The sequence below is a fragment of the Oncorhynchus masou genome, chromosome 29, assembly GCF_036934945.1.
Source record: "Oncorhynchus masou masou isolate Uvic2021 chromosome 29, UVic_Omas_1.1, whole genome shotgun sequence".
Classification (NCBI taxonomy): Eukaryota; Metazoa; Chordata; class Actinopteri; order Salmoniformes; family Salmonidae; genus Oncorhynchus; species Oncorhynchus masou.
In genome coordinates, this window is record NC_088240.1 from 53,375,101 (window position 1) to 53,401,778 (window position 26,678).

The window sequence follows — 26,678 nt, forward strand, 5'->3', positions numbered from 1 at the left end:
TGAGCTGGTGGAAGAACAAGGCCTCTGTCTACCCACGTCTTACTAAAGTCATGACAGGGAGACTCTGCTTAGTGGCCTCATCATTTCCCTCTGAGAGGGTCTTCTCAAAAACAGGACAAATAATTACTGAGAAGAAACCACATCAGGCCCTTGAAAGTGAGGCAGCTTGCATTTCTGAATGCAAATCTCTCATAAAAGCAAAATATGGTCAGCATTGCTGTGTGCTGCTGGTTGTATGGCAATAAAGGAGAGAAAAGAGGGTCCATCTGTAACAGAACTGCACATTCAAGAGTGGCCTTTTACAGTACCCAGCACAAGGTGCACCTGTGTAATGATCATGCTGTTTAATCAGCTTCTAGATATGAAACACCTGTCAGGTGGAGGAATTATCTTGGCCAAGGAGAAATGCTCACTAACAAGGATGTAAACAAATTTGTAGACAAGATGAGAAACTTTTATTTCAACTCATGAACCATGGGACCAACACTTCATATATGTTGCATTTTTTATTTTGTTCAGTATGGATGAATTTGTAGTGTTCATATAGCAAAATGTTCATCTTTGCCATTAGAATTAAATACAATTAATAATGGCATGTTATCAATTGCACTTAATCCAAATTACTGCAGGTTTAATGACCCCCCCCCCCCAAATAAAGAAAATACTCAGAACAAGGGATAATTTCAGTTTTATTCAACAATTTACATTAATATGTTTATCCTGTTAAGCTTTTTAAAATGACACATCTTTCCAAGATTCTACTGACTACAAAGCCTCCGAGCTTTGCATGATAGAAGGCAAAAACCTAACATTCAAAATGTCCTGTTTGCCGACTTATTTAAAAATAACATATTTACAAAGATAGGTAGGGGGGAAGTTGAGAGTTCACCTACACCATTGCCTCTATAATGAGACAAGCCTGTTAAACTCATGGAATTTAAAAGTGCACAGATCAGGGAGCCCTGCGCTCCTCAACGCCTACGCCTGGCGGGAGACGTGGACCTGAAACAGACGCAAAGGGGAACATTAATGGTGCTGCACCATTCACACACACACGCAAAATGACACACAGGCTAAAGAAACAGTCACACCCTCACTGGGGCCCTGTTAACATCAGCTCATCACAAGGACAATATATTGCATTGATTTCTGAATGAACTTGGTCACTCTCCTTTGGGAAGAATAGTTACTACATTCACACAAGGCACTAAAATAGATTGATATGCTGCACATGCCCAACAGGGGGCACTATGGAGACAGAGGAACAGAAACTTGGCTACAAATGGTTCCTTTTTTTCTCCTTACACATCATGAAAAGATTAATGATTTATCTTTGTAAGGTAGCCTTGATCCCTGACAGAGAACAAGGAAAGTTGTACAAAATAAATATTACTGGGCAGTCCACCTCCAATATGACAACAGAAACATGATACAACAGAAAAATAAATGGTAAAAAATGGAATACTACCTTGATCGTGACTTAGACTTGTTTTTGCGGCTTGCCTTCTTACCAGACTTGTGAGATTTTTCCGTTGATCTTGAGCGACTACGTTTGGATTTCTTAGACTTCTTTTCCTTGCTAAGCTCGGGGGTTTGGGACCTGCTCGACTCCGAGTCGGAGTACCTCTTGCTAGATTTGGCGGAGCCCTTCTTGCTAGCCTTGCTACCCTGATGGGAGTGCTTGTCACCTTGAGGGTCTGTGTGATCGCTGCTTTCTTTCCTTTTCTTGGATTTTCCATTGCTTTCCTCCGCCACCACAGAGGTCACCTCCCTATCCCTCTCTTTCTCCTTCCCCCTCTCCTTTTCCTTCCCTTTCTCCTTTTCCCGCTCTTTCTCTTTGGCTTTCTGCCTCTCCTTCTTCCTATCTGACTCTTTCTCCTTCTCCTTCTTCTCTTTCTCCTTCTTGTCATGGCTGCCGCTACGGTCTTTCTTCCGGTCCCTATCCTTGCTGGAGGCTTTCTGCTTGTGCTTGCTGCTGTGACTGTCCCTGCGGTCCCTGCTCCTCTTCCTGTCTCTGTCCCTCTCCTTGTCCCTGCTCTTGCTGCGGCTGTGACTGTCCCTGCGCTCCCTACTCCTCTTCCTGTCTCTGTCCCTCTCCTTGTCCCTGCTCTTGCTGCGGCTGGCCCTGTCCTTGGACCTGCTCTTGCCTCCCCTGCTGACCCTTCGCTCTCGAGAGTGGCTTCGGTTCCGGTGGCGGGCAGAGCGTTCTGCGCTGTGGTTCCGACTGCCCTTCCTCCTCTCTCGGGCCTTGTCGCCGCTGCGCTCCCCGTGACGTCTATGGGAGCCGCGACTGTGGCTGCGCCGGCCACCGCGGGCCCTGTGCGAGGAGGAGCGACTGCGCCTCCTCTTCCTCCGGGGCGAGGAGGAGGGCGAAGAGGAGCGTGAGGAGGCTGAGGATGATGAGGAGAAGGAAGACGATTGGCTGCTGGCACTGCTGGAGCTGGAGCTGCTGCTGCGTCCGTTGCTGGGGGAACCGCTGGTGCCCCGCACTATGCCACGCTCCTTACCCCGACCCACCTGCCTGACCTCGTTGCTAACCTCAGGCTCACTGCGGGACCTGCGTCTCTCTGCTGTGGGTTCCGCCTCCCTCTCTCTCACTTCCTGTTTGTGGAGGCTCTCTAACTGGCCCTCATCATAATCCCCCCTCTCTCTGCTCACTCTGTCCAGTGCCATCTCTTCTGGAAGACAGACAGAAAACAAAACATATGTTAAAACTCAAAGACAACGTCACCGCTGCTTATTGATATTGCCTTTAGTTCCCTCACCACGTGCGTGCTGCGCCTCCTGCGCTTGTCTCTCCTGCAGCTCCCTCTCCTTACGTCGGAAGGCGTCTATCTTCTCCCGGATACGGTGATGCAGCTCCTCCTCGTCCGTGTCGGAGGACTCGGACGCCTGGGCGCTGTGCTCCTCCTCGTCCTCACTCAAGTCCGAGCCATAGTCGCCAAGTCCACCTGCCACAACAGAGCCCCCAGCTTTTTGAGCAAGACCGCTGCAACTAGCCATACACCCAACCAAGCTTCCCATCAAAGACGAGCCTACTGTCTGTCTGTTTTCAACTGAACTTCATACTAGAAACCCACTGACACCCCACTTACTGTGAGATGGCATGCTCTTTAGTGTTCTGATAAAAAAAAAATGTTGTAAATCTAAGGCTAAGACACTCAAACTGCGCTGTGAAGGATTGCAACATTTCAGAAACATTCCCCAAATTCCCAGTTTTATCAGAAATCCCGGGAGAAGAATTCCAGGTTGGAGGATTCCATGACAGCTAATTCCCTTCCAACCGGAATAAATAAATAACAAATACTTCTGGTAATGTTTGGGGAATTTTGCAACCCTAGCTGTGAGGTGGACCCTTCCCTTCGGCTGCCTCAGTCACTCTTCTGAGCTACTAAAGCAGTGAGGGGACAGGGGTTTGAGCTCTGAATCTTACCCAGCAACACCCCCCCCCCCCTCCCCCCAACCCCCCCGCCTGGAGGAAAAGAAGGGGAACTCACCAATGCCGATCAGAGAAGTCAGTGCACTTGACTGTGCCAGCTGTTTGGCAGGCGCTTTGATTCACATCAACAACAGGAACAACATGTTAAAACACATAGAGCCACCATAGAGACAGCCACCATAGAGAAGTCTCTAGAGAAGGGGGGCACAGATAATGCACTATTCACAAGAGCGGTCTTTGGCAACAACAACAAAAAATTAAAATAAAATAAAAATAATGAGAAAACGGAGAGAAGAGAAGGGGTTAACAAACAACATCTGTCACACACATTCAAAGTCAAGACAGTTGGAATAGGGCAGAAGAACCACTCTGTACTAATGCACTAGTGTCAGATAAACGGGGACAAGTCACTTGAATCTGATCTATAGGTGAGTGTATGTTATAAAGTCAATGGGTTCAGAAACAGTCATTCAGGAGGAACTTCAGGAGCAGCAACCAGGGAAAACAGTTTAGGTTACTGTTGTTTTGTTTTAAATACACCAGCTGCTCGGCTGTCTTTACCAGGGCCATTTTCTTTTTCTTCCGTTGCATTAGCAGAGAATGGTTGAAGATGCATATGATCACATTTGGAAAATACTCCCAAGTTTGCCACTCAATTACCCTGACTTACGGAGATGAATTGAGTGATGTTTTCAGACTATATAAAACAGGCTTAAACATGATGTCTTTGAGACAGGCACAGATGATGCGTGGGCTCGAGGAGACGGGGGTAAGCAGACCTTTGGTGGCTTTGCGGTGAGTCTCTTTGGCCACAGTTTGGATCTCTTCGTTGGTGACCTCCAGCAGGATTTCCGTCAGCAGAGTTTTAGTCACAATCATCTTTGGAGAGAAATGTGAGAAAAGGCTCTGACATGAGTTAATGATAATCATTTGTTTGTTAAAGAGGGCAATTTTTTTGCAATCTTGGATAGGATGTTTTTGTTATATTTTGAAATTAGTGAAAACAGGGACCACTAATTTCAGAGTCGCAATTAGAGCACCAGGGCTCTATAACATAACACAAACAAATGCATAACAAAAGACATCCTAATAGGGCTGGACGACGTGGCCGAAAAATTACATACAGATTTGTTTCAAACTTATAGACGATTCACGATATATACATTGTTGTTTGTTGTTCATGGTTTCTCCAAATAAGCTTTGTTGTACAATTAAAAAGGTCCAATACATTTATCTAATGAAGTCAGGGCTTGTGAAATTATACCGAGGCTAAATGTAAGCCTTCCACAACCCACTAATAATTAAAAATTTTATCAAGAGTTTATTAACCTGCTTTTTTTGCAATAACAACTGATCTGGACTTCAAGTCTGTCTATTAAAATTTCCTTTTTGTTACAAATTTAACCACAACCATGGACAATGCACTTCTTGTAGCAGGCATAGAAAACTAACGCAGGTCAAACAATCTCTCAAGCACAAGCCCACGTGCTAGTGAATAGCTAGCTAATCTTTATATTTCAAGTTAACTTGGATCTATTTGCTAGCTAACAAGACAGAACAGTTGAATTGCTATGAACACACTTCTGTCCGTCTCCAACTGTTTGAACAGCGTGCTCGCCTGTCCATTTTGTTCAGAATGGCATACCTTATTTCTCAGAATGAGAATAATTTGCCAACTCCTTTATAACAGGTGCTTTATGCTTATTGCAAATGTATAAAACACAGACTAGACAGCTAGTATAACGGTCTTTGGCTGAAATGCTGCTAGTGGTACCGCAATGCCACGCCTACAAATTGAGCATAAATTTTCCTGAATTTTCCTGTTTTTTATTACAGTAAAAAGTATAAATGTGTTTCGGTGTCCATATGACCGATTCTGTTAGACCAAACCTCAAATCCAAATAGTAAGTTGAAACTGCTTGTCAGATAGGAAGTGATCTCTCATCTTTGTTGTTGTGAGTGGCTTGGTGTGTAAACACAGAAGAAGAAGCGAAGCGAGAGGTTTCGCTCTCGCCAAAATCTATCCAAATTTAGCCCAGTGCGTTTCTATGGTCATAAGTTTGTCGCCTGTCATCCCGCCTTTGGGACGATTCCCATTGTTAGGGAGGAGACATGAGCATCTCATCATTATATACAGATCCCTGGTATAAATGGGAAGGTACACACAGAACAGAAGGAGCAAGACTAAACAAAAAGAGACGAGACAAAAAAAAAGACACAAGTAGCCTACAAGCCAACAAACGCTAATTAAAAAAAAGTTGACTCTTGCGATACAGGCATTTAGAATATCGCGCAAGAATTCGATATATCGCCCAACCCTACACCCACCCCAACGTGTCAGAATGGCAGCTGTAAGCAAAAACTGACCAGCTGGAACTCTCTCTCCTCCTCAGTCATCTCTGGTTCGCTCTGGTCCTCAGGGGGAGGTGACGGGCTCCTGCTGGCCAGCTCCTGCTTCCTGGTCAGGACCCGGTCCTCATCTTCCCTCTCCTCTTCATCACCCTCTTCATCATCACTGTCCTGTTACAGGGGAGGGAAAGGGGTGGTAGGTCAGATATACAAAGATACGACAACAATACGACAACAGGACCTCCTGAAAGCTCACTAGTGTCACAGTTTTACAGGAATATAATGAAATTATTTGGGGGATATTTCAACCCACTGTTCATAAGGTTAATGGGATTCATGACGCCATGGAAACAAAAAGTGATTGATGCTTACAAATTTACTCTTGCGGGGTAAACGAGGCCCATCTCCTCCCTCGTCCACCGCGTCGCTCTCTTTGTCTTCATCTTTAGCCATTTCGGCACGCTGTTTCTCCATGCGCTCCTTCTCCAGCTTCTTCTGTTTCTCCCTGTCCATCTTCTCCAGGCCCTCTCGGATCCAGGCCGGCAGGGTGCGCCTCTTCACAGCATCTGAGAGGAGAGCCAGGTCATTGGATGCTGTGTGTGCGTGTCTGTTTTCCTGCGTGCCTGGGAAAGCTAATTGAAAAAAGTAGAGATCAACACAGACACAACACATGGTGAGATACAACATTTAGGATGTTGTGGGTATTTCAAGGCAAAGAGAGTTGAAGCAAGTCTCTGCCTCTCTGACAGCAGAAAGTGTCCAGGGATGAAATCCTGATCAGCGGCCATTTAATGAGGACGTTTTTGTACCAAGGTGTTGGTGAAGATGCTCACCGAGGGCGGCAGCAGGAGCATCTTGTTTGGGGATCTGGATGGGGGACCTCTGGCGATCCCTAAAGCCAGGGGGCCTGTCCCGTCTGTTCTGTGGGGGACCCTGTTGCCAGTATGGAGGGTGGAACCCTGTGGATGTGGGGCCGTAGGTGGAAACCGCCCCATGCTACAGAGAGAGAAAATGAGAAATGAGGACCATCCAAACTAGTTGAATGACGGAGAGACCCTATACAACATCAGCCATGGAACTCTAATGTAACTGTGTGGTGTATACCTGATAATCAAACTGGTTTATGGCCATTGGGTTCATGGCGTAGTTGTCAGGCTGACCCCCGAAGCCGTGGCTGTTCTGGGGGTAGACCCTGTGGTGGCCTTCAGAGAACTCCAGACTGTCCTGGCTGTTGCTGTCCTCAGAGGGAGCCACCACATCCATAGGTCCAGTCCCCATAGGTCCTGTTCCTGGGGGGATCCACACCTGGTCTATGGGAGGAGGAGGAGGGGGGGGCTGACTGTGCATCCCCCATTCTGTAAACAACAAATGTACATTGTTATTGTTTATTAGGATCTCTTTAAGCCCACCAAAAGGCTTGTCTTTACAAGAGACCATTCAAAAATCAAAAACATACACTTGCAGTCATGCTATTCTAACATTAAACTACTGGACTGCAGGGGAACTAAGTTGATTGGGGCACAGCTCTGTTAATGTGGTGGATGTGAAATTCTCCCATAACATGTTCGCTGGAGTACATCGGTGACATCACATCATCCCTGAGATATAATGACAAATTATGTACAGACTGAGTATAGCAAGCATGATTGTCTTGCAACGTGAGAAAACAGATCACCGACATAAGCCTTCTATATTCTCCATCCCCAGAAAATTATGCTTAGAGTTTACCAGGTTGCCACAATCTGCCAAAATTGGCGTCGCCCTGGAAGGAGCCATGGTTATTGGGCATCACAGGATCCATGCCAGGGATGTCCTGTCCATTAGGATGAATGTTCTGTTGGTCTACTGTAGGGCCTGTTGACTCTTTCTGAGCAATCCAGGCCTGGGCCAGTGCTGCCCAGTCCACTTGGCCTGCAGCACACAGAGAGAGACAAGAGAAGCGTTGTTTGGGGTGTCATTTTGTAAAATTGTATATAATGCAATGATTGAGCTGTCATTCTGCATGGTCAAAGCAATGTTACACCAATCCAATCTTGGATAATTTCCACTTGTACAGTGCTACATGCATACAGGTCACCCACTTGGATCTTGCTGGTGCTGGAAGGACTGCATCCACTGCTGCTGGTTCATAGGCCATTGCGGCCAAGGCTGTCCACCCTGGTCCCACATTTCTCACCCTGTAGTTCCTACGCCTGTAGCCTGCCTAGGTGAGACAGAAGCATGATATGACATTACTGTAATTGAATAGTGATATTCTCAGTGTGAACCGTCCATGCGAACTGCACGTATGATGACTGGCCAGGGCAGGACGTCATTGCGAAATAAGATTTTTTCTTAAGTGACTTGCCTAATTAAATAAAAGGTTCAATAAATACAAATAAATGTGTTAGCAAGCTAGTTATGTAGCCTCAGTTATGTAAAGTTAGCTACATGAGGCGGTTCACCCAAATGGCTTGGATCAAACAAGTAGCGTAAGCATCGATGCAGATGCTTTTTTGACAGTGCTAAAGCCAACGAAATAAATAAAGGCAAAGCTAAATTGCTAACCTTGATAGCTAATTGAGATCTGCGTAATTGTGGCTAGCTAGTTAGCTAGCTAACATTCACGCCCCTAAGTTAACTGAGGCGGACATGGATGTTTGCTGGTGGCGCTCGCTAGCGAACGTTTACACTTCACGCTACAAGTGGATTTCATTTACATTGCATGCACTTAATTTGTGATATCTAGGTAGGTAAACACTCGTTATATAATTTTATATAAACTACTGTGCATTATCAGTCAATTTTTTCCCCCGAATTCCCCAGGCTCTGTGCGAAATGCAGCTGGCTAACAGTTAGCCAGCTAACAGTTAGCTATCGTCAGCTTGCTCGTTTTCCAAGATTCGGGTTGGAAAGTTAGAAAATAGCTAGCCGTGGTTTGGACACTTCAAAGATCAGTCACTAACATCGCCCACTGTAACATCTGCATGATGAGAATGCACACAAACGAAACATCATAACTAACGTGAGCGTCTCCCACCTCACCGACTTGGTTCTTCGCCGTCGAGCACTCAAAATGGCTACGACCTGGAAGTAGTCTGGCCGGCAGCCACAGGAGGCGACCTCACCACAACCCTCTATGGGGCCAAAAGTAGGCCTGCTGATTGTAAATTATGGCCAAAAGATCATGAAAAAGTGACAAAACAATCAACTTAACAATTCTGCATAAATGATGTACTGTCATTCTTCTGGTACATATTACAAGCTATTTCCAAATGACAATTTGTAGTAATTGTGGCCAAATTGTATTTATTAGAGTAATTGTAAATATTTTAAAGTTAATCTTTTCATGATATAGGTATGCTAAATCTAACTGCCTTATATATGTTTTTTAAGGGTAGCATTAGTGTAGCTTAATTTCTTCCAGTGTGAAGTAATTGTTAGCTTGGTACACTATATTTTCAGAGTAGCTTCCCCAACACCGGAAGACATATTCCCTTGAAATTAACATTGAGAGGTATGGATTGGAATAGATCAATAAAGAGGAGATGGGGGTGGAACCGTATCGTGAGTTTTACACACACACCTATGGCCTGATTAAGACCTATTCACTTGAAATGAACACTGGAGAAAAAAAGTCATGGTGTAGAAAAAAGAGGAACGGAGAACAGGTACAAGGAGACAGAGCTGTGGGAAAGAATGAGCGTCTTAGAAGAGGAGAGAAAGCGTTTACACGCACCTTTTTTCCACCTCTTTCACCTCTACTCCACTTCTTTTTGTTTGCATTCTTATTTGTCTCTGTATTCTCTGTATTCCTCTTTGCCTCAGAGTGGTTTCACGATGATGCTCCTCGGAGCATCTGCCAGGGTGCTCAACAACCTAAACTCCTCTGGTATTGCCTACCCTTGTCATCTCAATGACTACAGTGGCTGTTTTATATTCTCTAGTCCTGGACTAAAAAATGTGCATAACTAAGAATCTCTGTGTGCGTCCAAAATGACACCCTATTCCCTAAATAGTGGGAATATGTCTACACACCTCACAAGCTACAGACAACACTCACTCACTCACTCACACACAGATGCACTGCCACACTGACAAGTGCGATTCTCATCTGAGTTCACTCCAGCCAGGAGAACATGGGCGTGTATTTTTTTGCTCAGATGTTCAGCAGTATCTGACCCCAAACAGGTGACGATTTGAGACTGAATTTCTACGTGAAATATATGTCCAAGGCCCCTGCTATAGTGTCCTGTACAGGGATTGAACTTGTATATCGAGCTGCCATAGGCTACAGAAGATAGGCTCTGACAAGGCTAATGCAGGAATCCTGTGATGGCCCTCTATCTACAAATCTAGCTGTGAGTGTAAAATGTGTTGCATATATCACAATAGTTACAATCCATAAACAGCTGCCCTACTACATGGAATTCTATGGCTAAGCTTCTAACATTCTAATGTCAATGGCATAATATGGGCAATTTTTAAATAATGGTTGTAGCTGGGGCTTTCAAGGTTGGTTAAATTATATATAATTTAAAAGGTAATTTCATGACCTTTCAGAACCACTTTGAAACTAATTTTGAAATGAACCAGGAATTATTTTTTAAAGCAATTTATAGAGGTAATTCTGATATGTACCCGAGGCTCAAGGTCAAAGTTCTGTTGACCTGAAAATTCTGAAAATCTGTCTGATAGATAGTTGGGAATCTAAGCTTTCTAATGATATCTGATGAAAGGGTATACGTGAGCAATATATAATGTATATACCACTATTGTTTGCCAAATCTTACATTTTTTTCTACTAATAATTGCCTATCAGATTTGCCACCAATGCTCCTTATAGGACACATCACTGCACTCTATACTCCTCTGTAAACTGGTCATCTCTGTATACCCATCGCAAGAACCACTGGTTGATGCTTATTTATAAAACCCTCTTAGACCTCACTCCCCCCTATCTGAGATACCTAGTGAAGCCCTCATCCTCCACATACAACACCCATTCTGCCAGTCACATTCTATTAAAGGTCCCCAAAGCACACAAGTCTTTTCAGTTCGCTGCAGCTAGCGTCTGGAACGAGCTGCAAAAAACACTCAAACTGGACAGTTTTATCATCAATCTCTTCATTCAAAGACTCAATCATGGACACTTTTGCTGACAGTTGAGGCTGCTTCGCGTGATATATTGTTGTCTCTACCTTCTTGCCTTTGTGATGTTGTCTGTGCCCAATAATGTTTGTACCATGTTTTTTTTGCTGCAATGTTGTGTTGCTACCATGTTGTTTTCACGTGGTGTCGCGACCATGCTTTGTTGTCATGTGTTGCTGCCATGCTATGTTGCTGTTTTATAGGTCTCTCTTTATGTAGTGTTGTGGTGTCTCTCTTGTCGTGCTGTGTGTTATGTCCTATTATTCTTATCCCCCGTCCCCGCAGGAGGTCTTTTTTTGAGGCCATCATTGTAAATAAGAATTTGTTTTCTTAACCGACTTGCCTAGTTAAATGAAGGTCAAATAAAATAACATAAATTGTCTCATCGTTTTTAAAGAATGACATGAAAATATTATTTTTTCACATTTCTTTCATTAGACTTGTACACAGTGAATTGTCTTCAAGTGGAGAGATGAAAGAAAAGATGGAGATGAAAGGGTGATAACACACAGAAAGCTCCCATTGCTGCACTGCTGTCACACATTTCCAGCTCTAGGGACAATGACCTTCACGAAAATCACTATGAGACATTGTCACCCCAAGTGAGCCTTCTAGTAAAAACAACAATTTTTACTAGAAACCTCTCAAAAAATTACATTAGAAGATTTTATATATTGTTATACGATGTAATGTAATCTATTTTCAGGGGGAATGGTTTTGTTAAAATATTTCATCAGTTTGTAAGATAGACATTATGCATTGCTTGGAAAGAACATTAAAGGAATAAAAAATCAATATCAATAATTATTGCATTCAAATTCTTTGGGACCTGAACTTATTTAGCAAGATTTAGCAAGCAGCTGAGGACAAGGGGGTTTAGAAATACGAATACAAAGAAATACGCATCGTAATTATAGATGGACATACATTTAGAATTGAATCTCCCCATTCAGTTCCCTGTTTCGGTAGTGCACCCAAATTGAGACCATGACCAGAGGGGAAAGAGAGAGTGGGAAAGAGCCCAGTGAGCACCGACAGACTCATTGAGGCTATTGGCATGATCTTTATCAATGAGAGAGTCAATGCCATTGGAAAGTATTTTTTAGTTTTTTCCCCCAGGTTAGATGGAAGTCATATTATACAATCTGTGTCTACCCTCTTTCCGTAGACCTAAGCTCTTGGTTGCATTCGAGACAAGGTCATTTTTATTGATCTCAGTCAAGATCTGTAGCCTGTCATTTCTGTAATTCTTGTGGTTGGCTATTAAAAAGATGGATGTTTCCCTACTGCACGAGGCACTGTTCAGTTCCAATGGCAAACAGCTGTCTGTATCCAGTAAATGCAGCCATCTGGTGGACTGTCTGGGACAGAGCACATCTATCTATCCAAAAATCCCCTATCTTCAATTGATTGAATTCCGTCCAGTACTGTGATTCTGTCTAAAACCTCTGAAATAAACATTTGAAACACAAGACGGCAACAAGTCAGGACAATAATGCTATAGACTAAAATAAACACCCATGTACTGTATGCTGCCTAACACAGATGCTGACGGAAAACATGGCAAAGAACATGAGAAACAAACCCTTGGTACACGTGACCAGTTTCCTGAAAGCAATACGCTTCCAAGCTTTAAGGGGACACACTTCGATTTCCGCCTTCCATGGCAGTGACTAAATGTTACGCTGAGCCTGAGCACTGTCCCTTTGTACTGTACTGTTGTAAGAGATGAACACTGCAGCGGTCCCTTGTCACTGGTTTCCATGACCACCGTGACAGAGGAAAGAGGACCAGGCCCTTTCATTAACTGAGATTAAAATCATATCTGATCCTTCAAGAGAACGTCCCCAAGCAAGAGCCCCTGCTTTTAAAAATAGACCAAATACATGAAAAAAGAAAAGAAAACCGTGCTGTGTTGTTGGTGGGTGGCTTGACACTCTGCTTTAATGTTTTAACAGCGTGATTGGGATGTCAGTGTGTACGGGACCAGGAGGGTGGAAGATGGGATACTTTTAGACGTTGCCCTTTTCTTGATTCCACACCCACCTCCTCTTCACCAGCTCGCGACATGTTCCTCAAACAGCACTGCTTTGCACCCGTCACGGCACATCGCCGCCACCGACAGAGTGAATATGGCAACTATGGGATTCACTGTGACAGCCCCTGACTAATGGCCAGCACCGTCTTCACACAGTAAAGAGGGATGAAACAGGTTCCAGTGTAAAAACAACAGCCGTACTCATCCACTATCAAGTACTTTCCGTGGCGGAGGAAAAAAAGAGAGAGGATTCAAACATCCACCCAAAATAAGAACATGCAAGCTGAGCCTTGTTGGTTTCCCATTTCATAAATTAGATTTATTCTTTATATATATGATTTCACATGAGCCAACGGTGTTCCGAGTTCCTTACTGAAATCGATTGGTATTTTCAGAAGGAAAAGAAAGCCTGAAGAAAAACCCTGTAGCACCATATCCATATATGGCTTAGTATTGTGGTAATTCACCAAATTTACATTTCACACAAGCTGTCTGTATGCAAATATGTGTTCACCGTAATTATTTGTTCTTAACATGCAGAAGCATAATAATCCAAGAGTGTAGGCACTGAGTATTTATTTGTTTTTGGGGGGTGGGTGGGGGGGGGGGACAAAAAAACATATTTTTAATTACAGAAATCCTTCACTTGACCAGAATAATTTGGCAATTTCCCAACAATCGACAGATTAAATATCTCCATTTCATTCCCCACAAAAAAAATGTTTGCAGAACAACTAAACATAAATGGTGAGACACATTTGAATCCCAAGATTGATCAACACACGTTAGTTTAACTACAGCAGAACATATGAGGATAAAAAGACTAAATTAAATGAAAACAATCGTTTATTGTCCGGGGAGCTGGCATTCATATATGTAGCAATGTCCCTTTGTTAAACGTCACAATGTGTTTGTATCTGTGTGGTTAGAGATTGTTTGTGCACCCGTGTGCATATTTAATAGAACTAGGATTTGAAAAAAACAGTGCCGACCAACACAGTAATGTATTGGTCTGAAACACACTCGGATGGCCTGCCACATGATGGACCTCTCCTTTCAGGAATAGTTTGAGATCACATTCTTTTGGTACTTTTGTATATGTTTCCCATAATTTTATATCATTTCTCTTACCAAAACCTATTTTGGCAATCACCATTTAATGATAGTCACACATTCGCATGTTATACAAAAAATACAATTCATATTCACCACAACAGGCTGTAAAATATAAATAACACAGCATTTTTTTGGTACATTTAATCAAACATACTATTCTGCCACTCTCTCGCTCACTCTCTCTCTCTCTCACATACAGAAGTATGAGCAATGGTATGGGGACGTTCAGTAAGTGGACCAGCGTGGTGACCCTTCAATGCAGAGCAGTCCAGTAAACATCACAGTGACTTTATGTCCCTGACGAACTACCAATCCCATCATGTAGTACGTGCCATGTTTCATGCTCTTGGGAGTCAAAGTTTAGAGAGAGGTATACATAAAGCAGGTCTCTCGCTCTCTTTTTCCCCTCTTCCTCTGTCTCCTGAGACACCAATGACTGTTGGGCAGCTCCGTGCTCTGGCAGTCACAGCATCTCCTCGTAGAACAGCAGGTAGGCTTGAGAGTTGAGGACCCTGGACTCTGGTACCGCATGGACATTGGTGTCACTTACATAAACCCACTGACCCTGTGTGGCACTGTTTGCTTCCCTTGGACCTGAAACACAGTAAAGACATGTTCATAGCAACACTGGTATGTAGGTAAGACAAATTAGACCAAGCATGTTTCATAATCATAACAAATCAAATGTTATTAGTCACATGCGCCGAATACAACAGAATACAGGGAAATGCTTACTTACAAGCCCCTAAACTCTTACTGTTTGCACTAAGTCTATATTAAACTTAAAGTGGGCAGACATTACAGGTTTTTAACCTGATCTACAGGATCCTGGCACATTTTTCAAAATCGTAGGAAATCGGAGCAAACCGTAGGTAAAACATAACGCCACAGCCCGTAAAGTGTAAGCGCATACCCAATTTGCGGTTGAAGGCTCTCAAGGGCACTAACGGTGTCCCGATAATTTGAAAATATATAGAATATATTCGGCCGTAAATCAGCCAAGTGTGAGTTCTCCCACTGTACCGCCGTGGAGGCCGCCAGGTGTACACTACGATTTGACTGAATTGTTAAATGCGAGAGGTTCTCTGATGGTTAGAGCCCGTAGACCGGGCAAAAGCCGTGTGGTGTATTTCAGCCTTTACCTGACGGAAGGTTACAGCAGGGTGAGGAAAACATGTATTGAAGCGAAAGAGAAAAGCAGTGAGAAGAAAATAAAGAGGGGATAAAAAGATGAGCATTGTAAGAAGGGATGTGTTGACACGAGGAGATGGATGGTGGACGACAGCGGCGTTGCCATTTGATGGAGGCAGACGAACCGTGGTTACCGAGGTCCCTTTGACCTCTCTACGGTGGCTCACCAATGCTGCCAAGACAATGTCACCTCAAGTTCTATACTAGTTAATTACCAGCGAGGACAACTGCTCACACAGACCTCGGTCACAAAGACATTTTGATTACAGTTGAGCGTCGCTGAATGGCAGGCGCTTTCCTTGAGTATGGAAAGGAGAAAATACATCTATATAACGCTGGATATCTATACACACTACAGCGCTTTTTCTCTCATAAATGCCGCCTTCAAGGTTACGCAGAGTGAGGCCTTCACACAAATACAGTGCGTTTGTATGTGTAAGCGACACATACTTTTTTTACAATCATAGAATTCCATGCTTTGGTCAATATATATATATATATTTGAAATGTAAACGCATTGACAGACTCTTAAGACAAAATTGGTAAAGGAATAGAGTGTATTTTATGGACAGAAAGATAGCGTTTTTACCTGCCATGTTTCTGCGGTGTGGCTGCTCGGTTCTCCTCTGGGGCCAACGGACCTTTACGTATGCTGTGTAGTGGCCCCCGCGCATCGACCCGCTGTGTTCCACGATGCCATACAGGCTGTAGAGCACACGCTCCCCTGCCACCAGGTTCTGCCCAAATAGAAACACACACATCAATGCACTCAGGATGAGACATTGAGCAGTGCCAAGCGCTCAGACAGAAACAGGAACAAGCACAAATACTTATCATTTGAGCTACAGTGTCCAAGGACCCATATTCATTTCAGTGTGAGTTTTTTTTTAGTAAAGATAATGTCCCTGTTTTCACGTGAAGAAGAGTGAGTACCTTGCAGGATGCCGAGCAGAATGGCGCCAGGTCCAGGATGAGAGGGAAGTTGACGTGACGGTTGACTTTTCGTAGGTTCATCCCTGCCTTCACACACATACACACACATACACACACACACGCACGCACACACACAATCAACCCCAAAGATATCAACACACAATAAGACACAGTAATAGCCTACACCATGATCACAACAATTTAGATAAACAGGAGAACACAACGTAATTCACATGAACATGATATATCATGTACTATGATGTAAAGATGTGTACAATAATGCATAATATGCTAACTTGATGGAAGCGTTTCAGGTGCAGAGTGACCACCGGGGGCAGCGAAGAGATCAGCATCTGTTTGCGAGCGCTGGTGTACACCTTGTCAGACTTCTTCTCTGTAAGCAGTGTTGCAAAAGGTACACAATTGTCATACTTGGGTAAAACTACCTTAATAAGAAATGACTCAAGCAAAAGTCATACAGTAAAATACTACTTGAGCAAAAGTCTAAAAGTATTTGGTTTTAAATATACTTAAGCATCAAAAGTAAATGTAATTGCTAAAATAAAAAAAGTATAAAACATTTCACATTCTTTAAAGTAACCATTTTCCAGTCCTGCTAAGCATTTGAAATGTAAAGAGTACTTGTGGGTGTCAGGGACAATGAATGAAGTAAAAAGTACATTCTTTTCCTTTGGCATTTAGTGGAGTGAAAGTTGTCTAAAATCTAAATAGTTAAGTAAAGTTCAGATTCCCTAAAAAAAACTACTTAACTAGTGCTTTAAAGTACTTGTACTTAGGTACTTTACACCACTGTCTGTAAGCACATATAGACACCACAATGTCACTTTGTGAATGGGAATTTTTCAAATACATGATTGCTCTGCCTGATACAAGTCAGCGTAGCCTAAATGTCTGCATTTGAATATCTGTGTAAATGCATGACATGGATAGGTGCTGAATAGCCATGCATTTCCATAACACCTACTGCTGTCACTATCAGGTCAGAATCACAACAAATTGTCTTTAACAACTGTGGATCTCCAGGGCTCCCGAGTGGTGCAGCGGTCTAAAGCACTGCATCTCAATGCAAGAGGCTGGTTCGAATCCAGGCTGTATCACATCCGGCCGTGATTGGGAGTCCCATAGGGCGGCACACAATTGGCCCAGTGTCCTCCGGGTTTGGCCGGGGTAAGCCGTCATTGTAAATAAGAGTTTGTTCTTAACTGACTTGCCTAGTTAAATTAAAAAAATACATTATATCTTTCAAACCAGAACAAGTTCTCTATCAAACTGTGTATGTATTTTACTAACCTACTGAGGTGCTCTTCCGCAGTTGTTTCTGCCGGCGGTCCGTGCAGCTCTCGCACAACAGCTTGTTGTTGCCCATCAGAAGCTCCACAGAGGTGAACTGGTGAAGGCAGGACTGAATGGAGCACTCCTTGGAGCAGGGCGTGTAGCTGTGGGACAGTGCCTTGAATGCCCCCTGGTGATTGGAGTGAGGAGACTGTTGAGGGTGTTGAGGTTGGGGCTCCCTCTGGTCCTCAGGACAGTGTGTGGAGAGTGAGTACCCTGAATCAGGGCCCAGGTTCATCTTATGCACTGCACTGACCAGCTGCTCCACAGCACCACCCTGCTGGGTCCTGGGGGAGAGGGCAGGCGGGGTGGGTGACTGGGTAGGAGTGGACCCTCTGCCACAATGGCTGTGGCCCGAGGGATGCCGGGGGGTCCACTCGCTCTCCGAGGCCTCGCTGTCGGCGTCGTTGCTACTGTCCTGAGGGCCTGAGTCTTTATCGCTGCCATCCGATAGGCTGCTGGTGGCGGCCATTTTGGAACCTCCTGCGGCACGGGCCATTACGGAGTGGGACTCCTCCTCGGGGTGGTCTGAGGGGCTGTCTGCCCCCTTCTCCTCCACAGAGCCAGGGGACTTCTGGCCCTGCTGCTGCTTCTGAGGGAGGTAGACACACACAGTCAGCAAAACCCACCCACGGACTCAAACTACACTTACAGACAGACACAAAAAACACACACACCTGTCCGCTAAGTTTCCTGCTGTTCTTATTGAGCACTGCGGAAAGCATCTCGCCACCGTGGGAGACGTGAGCTTCTTGCTCCCGACTGCTCTTCCCAGTCCTGCCCGGGTTGGACGGCTTGGACATCTGAACAGCACCAGGACATGACACAAAGATAGAGATGAAACCAACATACTATACACTTATCACGTATGACCAATATGGCAGAAGCAGACTGGACACTATTGCAAAACTAATGCAAAGACATGCTCACCCGCTCCTCAATGACGGGCAGGGAGATGTCAATGAAGGCTTCCTTCACTGTGGAGATCTGTGGGAAACAGAGGACAGGCACCCATAACACTCACAATCAATGTACGTCCTGGCTTTCAGCTGGGAGCAACTACAGTCCTACTGAAAAATGAACGCTGCTCATTGAGGAGTGGTTTAAAATGGTTTAATTGTGTATGACACACACAAAACATATGGCTCAGCTGGTAGAGCACGGCACCTTGCAACACCAGGACTGTGGGTTCGATTCCAAGGGTCAGCCGTACATAAAATGTATTTAGCGTGATTGTAAGTCGCTTTGGATAAAAGCATCTGCTAAGTGGAATATATTATAACTATAGTTCTATGATTAATCACCATTTAGTAATAAGGAATACAGCCACACTATTCCGTGGTTGACCACACACACCTAAATGCACCTAGATTCCAGTAACCATAAACAGAAAGGACAGACAATGAATCAATGAATCACTTACATGCTCACACTCCTCACACATGATGGTGTTGGTCAACTCCCCCACAAAGATGCGATCCACAAAGTTCATCGTCACACCCTCCTTCCCGTATGCTGAGATAAGAGGAAATAAAGGTGAAGCAAATAAAAACAGCAAAGTTCAGCTACAATCATGCAGAATAAATGGACTTCAATCAATGCCTATGTTTTATCATGAAACATGCTTTGTGGTTCCTTTGGCTGAGGAATTTTTCCATAGTAAGTAAGCCATTGAACAGTACATCAAGCTGCCACGAGATGGCGCTATCGATTTAGGTCAAAACTAAATGAGGGTGCGAATGGAACAGGAACCTTTGACTTGGCGTTTGGTCTCATCATCTGCAGTCTTCTCTGTGGGGTTGTTGAAGGATTTCAGAATGCCCGCCTTGATCCGCTGGGAATGTCAAACACTACATTGATCTCATAGAAATGCAACTTAAGTAGATAGAAAATTGGAGGACTACAAAATGGAGGTTTTACACAACAAAGGGTGATTTATATAAGAGCTACCATGGGAAGCCAAGGAATTGAAACCACTACAAAAATGATAGTGGGTTTGAAAATACACATTAGTAAACGAATACACACTTCTTCCAGAGCCTTCTGTGTGTGTGTGTGTGTGTGTGTGTGTGTGTGTGTGTGTGTGTGTGTGTGTGTGTGTGTGTGTGTGTGTGTGTGTGTGTGTGTGTGTGTGTGTATGTACACAGCGGCCGTGTGTATACTTCGTATGTGTGTACTTCTCCTGTGTGTGTTTGTGTGAGTAAACTGCGCATGCGTTTGTGTGGAGCGTGTCAGCCAGCCGTCTCTGACACTCTCGGTGGCGGGGCCGTGGGCAGTGATTGAAGGTGACATGGTCAGCGAGTGTGTCGGCTAGTAGAAGAAGAGGCACCAAACACAGTAAAGCACCAATCAATAGATAATTGGCCGTGGTCTGTGGACCCGACTAGTCGCCCCCTATTGTCCCCGGACCCACACACTGGACTGGCTATTTAGGTCAAAAACCTGGTTAATCCCAGCTCTGCAGCCCCCCCTGCACCCCCCTGTACTCCTCTCCCTAGTCAGTCAGACCCTGCTGAGCCCCACACTAATTAATCACCAGCAGGACACCCCCATCTGCCCCCCCCCCTCCCCACCTGAACCCCACTACCCAAAGTAACAGTGTGTAGGCTCAGGTTAAGGGAAGCGGGGTGAGGAAAGAAAAGGTTGGAGGGGTGTAAACTAAATTAAGATGGGCCAAGAAGGACAGGCCATGCCCTGAGAGGGAGCATTACCTATCGTCTCAGCTAATTGGTGATGATTGACTGTGTGCAATTAGCATATTTAGACTTCTGAAACTAAATGGCCAATCAACACAAATACTTGGGCCTCCTAGGTTGGTGTTGACAGGCTATGGGAGAAATGGCCAGTCACTCAGAGTGTGTGTGTGTGTGTGTGTGTGTGTGTGTGTGTGTGTGTGTGTGTGTGTGTGTGTGTGTGTGTGTGTGTTTTGGCACGTTTGTTTGGGCTGATTCTGTGCAGTTGAGGACATTTGAGTTGGTGCAAGCTAAACACGATGAGTGTACCTACAATTCCGTTTTGAGTAAATAAAACGTGTAAGTGTCAAGATGATGTGTATACAATATTTATTGGGTTGTATATGATGTGCAGGTCAATTTATGGCAGATGAGTGGCAAACCTGATTAGAAGCAACTGCTTCACATTGGCTGTTCTTTACAAATGCTGATTTGAATTAAAAGAAAATTGGTACCTAAACACTGTAAAGCTGAAAAGTCTGTGTACGCTATCCCTGGTGCAGTGAAACGTCTGTGTACGCTATCCCGGATGCAGTGAAATGTCTGTGTACGCTATCCCGGATGCAGTGAAACGTCTGTGTACGCTATCCTGGATGCAGTGAAACATCTGCGTACGCTATCCCTGATGCAGTGAAACGTCTGTGTACGCTATCCCGGATACAGTAAAACGTCTGTGCACGCTATCCCTGATGCAGTGAAAATAATGTAAGAAATCCAATGAAGCATGCTTCACGCGACATCTTTTTGAGTGCGAACCCATTACACCTTTTTGCAGGTAAATGTATTGTAAATTCATCAGACAGTAGATGTAAAATGCATATAAGCGTATGTTTGAAATGTTTTTATTTTATTATTTCACCTTTACTTAACCAGGTAGGCCAGCTGAGAACAAGTTCTCATTTACAACTGCGACCTGGCCAAGACAAAGCAAAGCAGTGCGACAAAAACAACAACACAGAGTTACACATGGGATAAACAAACGTATAATGAACAAACCTATAATGTATAATGAATGTATGAATAGGGCCAGCTCCCCACCCTTCACCCCTCCCCCCCGGACTCCCTGATTTGAGCGGGGGAGGTGACCCTCAAGCACAATGGGGCGACCCACAGCTGCGTGTTTCCCAGATCACACAATGACGCCCGTTGTGCCACTTGCAAGTCCAGTAAGTGGCACAACTGTCAGTGTTCACAAGTTTAAAAAGAACCAGGGGGGAGTCCCAGCCTGTACCCTTGTCCCCCTGTCACTGGCCCCGGGCTGACCACTCCACACCCGCTACTCTCCTCTCTTTTTGGGGCTGGCTGAGCCGCTGGTGGGGTCGAGGGGCCAACTGACTCAGCACCGGGCCGGGCCCACAGTGATGGTGGGCTCCCCCTAATTGCTGAACGGGGGGGAGACTGTCTGCACTTGCCAGAAAATATGGTACCATAAGGTTAAAAGACAATGGCTGGCCGAGGAGCAAAGGCAAAGACCAGACCCTGCACACTGTCATCCACAAGCACACAGGTGAATGTCTCCCACGGCTTTCAGTCTGCTCTCCGTTGGCGATTGAAGTGTGCTTCTCAATTGCAATCAAAACATTGGCTGTTCTTTTGCGTACTCCTACTAGCTTGGACACCACCCTACATGTAGCTTGGCTGCTGGTATCATAGACACCGTTCTCATAGAGAGTAAGGGGGCTTTATGTCACCATGCTCATACTTCACAAGTCACAGGGTGTGTTGGAGAGCATACATTCTGCTCAGTCACTTGACTGATCTACAAGAAGAAGAAAAAAAGGCATCCTAAATAACTACTCATTACAAACGATTCGTAGATGGGTCAGTCTGCTCAGTCAGTGTGGATCTCAAACACGGCCTCTGGCACAGAGCGGGAGCCATGGTACTAGGCCGAGTGGAAGAAGGATGTGGTGTTTGTAACGTGGGTCTATAGTCTCACCTTAGTCTCCTCTACTCTCATGGAGTCCAGTAGGTAATGGAGCAGCTCCTGGCTGTCCTGCTGCTGGTAGCCCTTAAAGCGTGGAGCCCTGGTGAGACGGAGAGAACACAGTCAGAACATATACACTCACACAGAAAACCATGTCAAATGCGTACACATACGCACACTCTTGTGTAAACATAATTCTGTATTTTATTGTTTTGTTTTTCTCTTCTCTTTTTTACAGAGATTGACAGATCTTGAGAGAGGGAGACAGTTGAGATGGATGAAAGTTAGAGGTGGATGGCGGATCTCTAGGGCCAGTACATGTGGTCTGAAGTGGGCAGCTCTACTGCTAAGCTAGACCAGTCACATGTATGTTGTTGATAATGGATAATAGTTTATAAAAAATGAGTAAATCTAGGACAGGCAAACACAAATCAATTGGTACACCAACACTCACCAACCTACACAGGCATGCACAAAGCAATCAACCACATGCATAAAGCAATCGGCTGTATCACTAGTGCATACAGAGACATCAATGAGAGTGGAGAAAGGCCATTATTTTTTCTCAAGGACTTTTCGTTGGTTCATCCATTCAAATTTCCTCTCCTCTCTGCAGCTTTCTGGTGCTTAAAGGCAGCCTTTGTTTCATTCCCACAGCTTTCATTAAACCAGTTACGGTCACACACACATATATACATGCATACCCAGACAATGACCTCCTTCTGCCTTCGGGTGTTAAGCAAGATTCCAAGTAAAGACGATGACAATGACATACATTCATTACTTTATGGTGTACATGAGAATGTCTTTCTTTTCGTGGCTAATTGTATGACCTGTGCAAGTATTTGCAAATTAAATTTGATATTGCAGGTGAAAATGTCTGTTGGGCTTACCAACGGCCTACTGTGCAAGCCAATTCAGAATTTCTTCAATAGAAAGCACTTTACTGTCTAGAGTACACATATCTCCCATCATCATCATCATTCCCCAGCAGCACATGTAGTTAAGGGTGAAAACGTATGGCGATGGTGCCAGTGGACATCCTGCGTGTTCACGCCTCAGCACTCGTAGAGGGAACTCTCCTTGAGCCTGTCCCTGGCCACAGCAGGACAGATGTAGGGACAGATGCTACGGCCAGATGGGCGTCCAGGGCCAGAACCACCACCACAACCTGTTGTGCAGCGCCAGCCACAGAACAGGTTGGCAGGAAAACATGCAGCTGACCCGAGAGAAGCACTGACCACTCCTGACCCAACACTATCGGAGCGCACAGGGTGATAGAGGGTGGCAAGTACATTCGTTGCCTCTTTGATCCCAGTCTGGCGTCTGACCATCTACAGTGGCCTGGGAAAGTATTCACCCCCCCTCGGCATTTTTTCTATTTTTTGCCTTACAACCTGGAAATTAAATGTATTTTTTGAGGGGTTTGTATCATTTGATTTATACAACATGTCTACCACTTTGAAGATGCAAAATGTTTTTTATTGTGAAACAATCAAGAAAACTTGAGCGTGCATAACTATTCACCCCCCCCTCCCCAAGTCAATACTTTGTAGAGACACCTTTTGCAGCAATTACAGCTGCAAGTCTCTTGGGGTATGTCTCTATACGCTTGGCACATCTAGCCACTGGGATTTTTGCCCATTCTTCAAGGCAAAACTGTTCCAGCTCCTTCAAGTTGGATAGGTTCCGCTGGTGTACAGCAATGTTTAAGTCATACCACAGATTCTCAAATTGGATTGAGGTCTGGGCTTTGACTAGGCCATTCCAAGATATTTAAACGTTTCCCCTTAAACCACTTGAGTGTTGCTTTAGCAGTATGCTTAGGGTCATTGTCCTGCTGGAAGGTGAACCTCCGTCCCAGTCTCAAATCTCTGGAAGACTGAAACAGATTTCCTCAAGAATTTCCTTGTATTTAGAACCATCCATCATTCTTTCCATTTTCCCAGTCCCTGCCAAATAAAAACATCCCCACAGCATGATGCTGCCACCACCATGCTTCACTGTGGGGATGGTGTTCTCGGGGTAATGCGAGGTGTTGGGTTTGCGCCAGACATAGCATTTTCCTTGATGGCCAAAAAGCTCAATTTTAGTCTCATCTGACCAGAGTACCTTCCTCCATATGTTTGGGGAGTCTCCCACATGCCTTTTGGTGAACACCAAACATGTTTGCTTATTTTTCTCTATAAGCAATGGCTTTTTTTCTGGCCACTCTTCCGTAAAGCTCAGCTCTGTGGAGTGTACAGCTTAAAGTGGTCCTATGGACAGATACACCAATCTCCACTGTGGAGCTTTGCAGCTCCTTCAGGGTTATCTTTGGTCTCTTTGTTGCCTCTGATTAATGCCCTCCTTGCCTGGTCTGTGAGTTTTGGTGGGCAGCCCTCTCTTGGCAGGTTTGTTGTGGTGCCATATTATTTTCATTTTTTAATAATGGATTTAAATGGTGCTGCGTGGGATGTTCAACGTTTCAGATATTTTTTATAACCCAACCCCGATCTGTACTTCTCCACAACTTTGTCCCTGACCTGTTTGGAGAGCTCCTTGGTCTTCATGGTGCCGCTTGCTTGGTGTTGCCCGTTCCTTAGTGGTGTTGCAGACTCTGGGGCCTTTCAGAATAGGTGTATATATACTGAGATCATGTGACACTTAGATTGCACACAGGTGGACTTTATTTACCGAATTATGTGACTTCTCAAGGTAATTGGTTGCATCATACCTTATTTAGGGGCTTCATAGCAAAGGGGTGAATGCATGCCACACTTTTCTGTTTGTTTAAAAAAAAATGAAACAAGTTATTTTTTTCATTTCATTTCACCAATTTGGACTATTTTGTGTATGTCCATTACATGAAATCCAAATAAAAATCCATTTAAATTACAGGTTGTAATGCAACAAAATAGGGAAAACGCAAAGGGGATGAATACTTTTGCGAGGCACTGTATATAACAATGATCACCGTCTCGATCACTGGAATACCTGTTCGAAGGGCGTTAGCCAACATGTCTGTACGTCCTATTTTAACGCCCCTGAGCAGCTCACCACAGAGAAATGTGTCCTCCTAAAAGGCATTGTAGGGGCTTCATTGTCCCAGGTTTGGCATCCTGATCCGATGTCATATCCTCTCTACATACAGGTAAATGACCCATCCAGATTGGCCTGCAATGCAAATGAAACCAAACGATTTACCCCTTTGAACCGGTGAACCATTCTTCCTGGCGTGCTCCCAAACCCAATCAGAACAGAGGTATTCATCCTCTAACTGGCAGCAAGTGGATGGGCCTACAGTCTGGGTCATCTCTGCCATGTGCTGATGGATGTTGACGTCTAGCCCCGGAATGGGTGACGGGAGCTGGGGGAGAGATGAATGGCCACCTGCCCCCAACACAGGTCATGAGTAGGAGGTCTAGTGGACCAACTCAGCCCCCCTTCTCTACCTCTGTCCCTTTGCTCTCTCTGCCACACGCAAGAGGGGTGGAGGGGGGGATCACATATGTCCCTCATTTCATTCCCTTTAAAGATGCCAAAACATATAATGGAATATCTTCCTTCAAATGTGTACAAAATGAGTGTTGGGTTTTAAAGCATGTTTTCTTATCATATGACCAACTTGTCTGAATACTTGAGCTGTTAGCTTGCCACCTCTTTTGTATCCTGTGTAAAGGAAGTGTAAGAAAGTAATTGAACGCAAATGGGAATTACAATGGGGAATTTGGCTTTCTATCAAGCAAATCGTGTCTTGCATGCATGCCAAACACACTCATCCCCAACTCGGCTTATCTAACAGCTCAAAGACAAAGCGGGTTGGACTGGTGCAGGATCTGGTCGGCACACAGTGATAATCGGGATTAAAAGACAGACAGAGGCACGCAGCAGTCTTGGGGTATTTTGTTCCGGGAAAGGAGCACGGAGCAACGACGGGTGAGAGGCAGACGAGCAGCTCCAATGGGATCAGTGGGAACGGGGCAGTCTAGAAGCTCATCCCAGTGGAAGAGAGGCAGAAGGGCCCTGTAGCGCTGCTCCCAATCTGGCCCTGACCAATGCAGACAGCTGCGGTGCTAATACAATTAACAGCGGATGAGTTAGTACCAGACGCAAGGCAACCCCGGCACGTTGCACCACCTCGACAGGCAGAGGGGCGCCTACACACTGCCACACACACATTCAAACACCTTCAATACAACAAACTCAGCAAAAAAAAGTAATGTCCCTTTTTCAGGACCCTGTCTTTCAAAGATAATTCTTAAAAATCCAAATCACTTGACAGATCATTGTAAAGGGATTAAACACAGTTTCCCATGCTTGTTCAATGAACCATAAACAATTAATGAACATGCACCTGTGAAACGGTCGTTAAGACACTAACAGCTTACAGACGGTAGACAATTAAGGTCACAGGTAATTTAAAACTTAGGACACTAAAGAGGCATTTCTACTGACTCTGAAAAACACCAAAAGAAAGATGCCCAGGGT

At 44.6% G+C, this 26,678-nt stretch overlaps 2 protein-coding genes across 7 annotated transcripts in view; both read right to left on the minus strand.

Moving 5' to 3' along the window:
• Nucleotides 1-671: 671 nt before the first annotated feature.
• On the minus strand, nt 672-8,895 carry pnisr (PNN-interacting serine/arginine-rich protein). Of its 5 annotated transcripts, none has more exons than XM_064945299.1 (12): nt 8,808-8,895; nt 7,870-7,991; nt 7,517-7,699; nt 6,893-7,143; nt 6,622-6,784; nt 6,161-6,420; nt 5,807-5,959; nt 4,219-4,318; nt 3,498-3,551; nt 2,766-2,951; nt 1,469-2,675; nt 672-1,002 (listed from the first exon to the last, which is right to left on the minus strand). In XM_064945299.1, exons 2-12 carry the CDS (start codon nt 7,955-7,957, stop codon nt 972-974), a joined length of 2,676 nt encoding a protein of 891 aa, XP_064801371.1. In that variant the 5' UTR covers nt 7,958-7,991; nt 8,808-8,895; the 3' UTR covers nt 672-971. The 5 variants fall into 5 exon arrangements, 4 of the variants coding, with proteins under 4 accessions (XP_064801371.1, XP_064801368.1, XP_064801370.1 ...); XM_064945296.1 differs by having other exon boundaries at nt 1,469-2,678; XM_064945298.1 differs by having other exon boundaries at nt 1,469-2,678; nt 8,813-8,854.
• Nucleotides 8,896-13,515: 4,620 nt separating this feature from the next.
• Nucleotides 13,516-26,678, minus strand: part of LOC135519998 (ubiquitin carboxyl-terminal hydrolase 45-like) — a 46,919-nt gene continuing 33,756 nt past the window's right edge. For both annotated transcript variants that reach the window (XM_064945300.1, XM_064945301.1), the window contains exons 9-18: nt 22,221-22,308; nt 19,302-19,383; nt 18,973-19,064; nt 18,480-18,536; nt 18,227-18,352; nt 17,508-18,141; nt 16,493-16,590; nt 16,197-16,283; nt 15,853-16,000; nt 13,516-14,666 (exon numbers count right to left, since the gene is read on the minus strand). In XM_064945300.1, the coding sequence (XP_064801372.1) occupies nt 14,536-14,666; nt 15,853-16,000; nt 16,197-16,283; nt 16,493-16,590; nt 17,508-18,141; nt 18,227-18,352; nt 18,480-18,536; nt 18,973-19,064; nt 19,302-19,383; nt 22,221-22,308 (1,543 nt within the window). In that variant the 3' untranslated portion in view covers nt 13,516-14,535. The remainder of the gene's footprint in view (nt 14,667-15,852; nt 16,001-16,196; nt 16,284-16,492; nt 16,591-17,507; nt 18,142-18,226; nt 18,353-18,479; nt 18,537-18,972; nt 19,065-19,301; nt 19,384-22,220; nt 22,309-26,678) is intronic.

Bases quoted from the DNA above. Each gene is read 5' to 3' on its own strand.
- pnisr (XM_064945296.1), bottom strand. From the start codon at position 7,957: ATGTGGGACCAGGGTGGACAGCCTTGGCCGCAATGGCCTATGAACCAG. The intron at 7,700-7,869 runs GTGGGTGACCTG...TGTGTGCTGCAG, and splicing joins CCAGCACCAGCAAGATCCAA to GCCAAGTGGACTGGGCAGCA. The intron at 5,960-6,160 runs GTAAGCATCAAT...CCCCTGTAACAG, and splicing joins TACCCCGCAAGAGTAAATTT to GACAGTGATGATGAAGAGGG.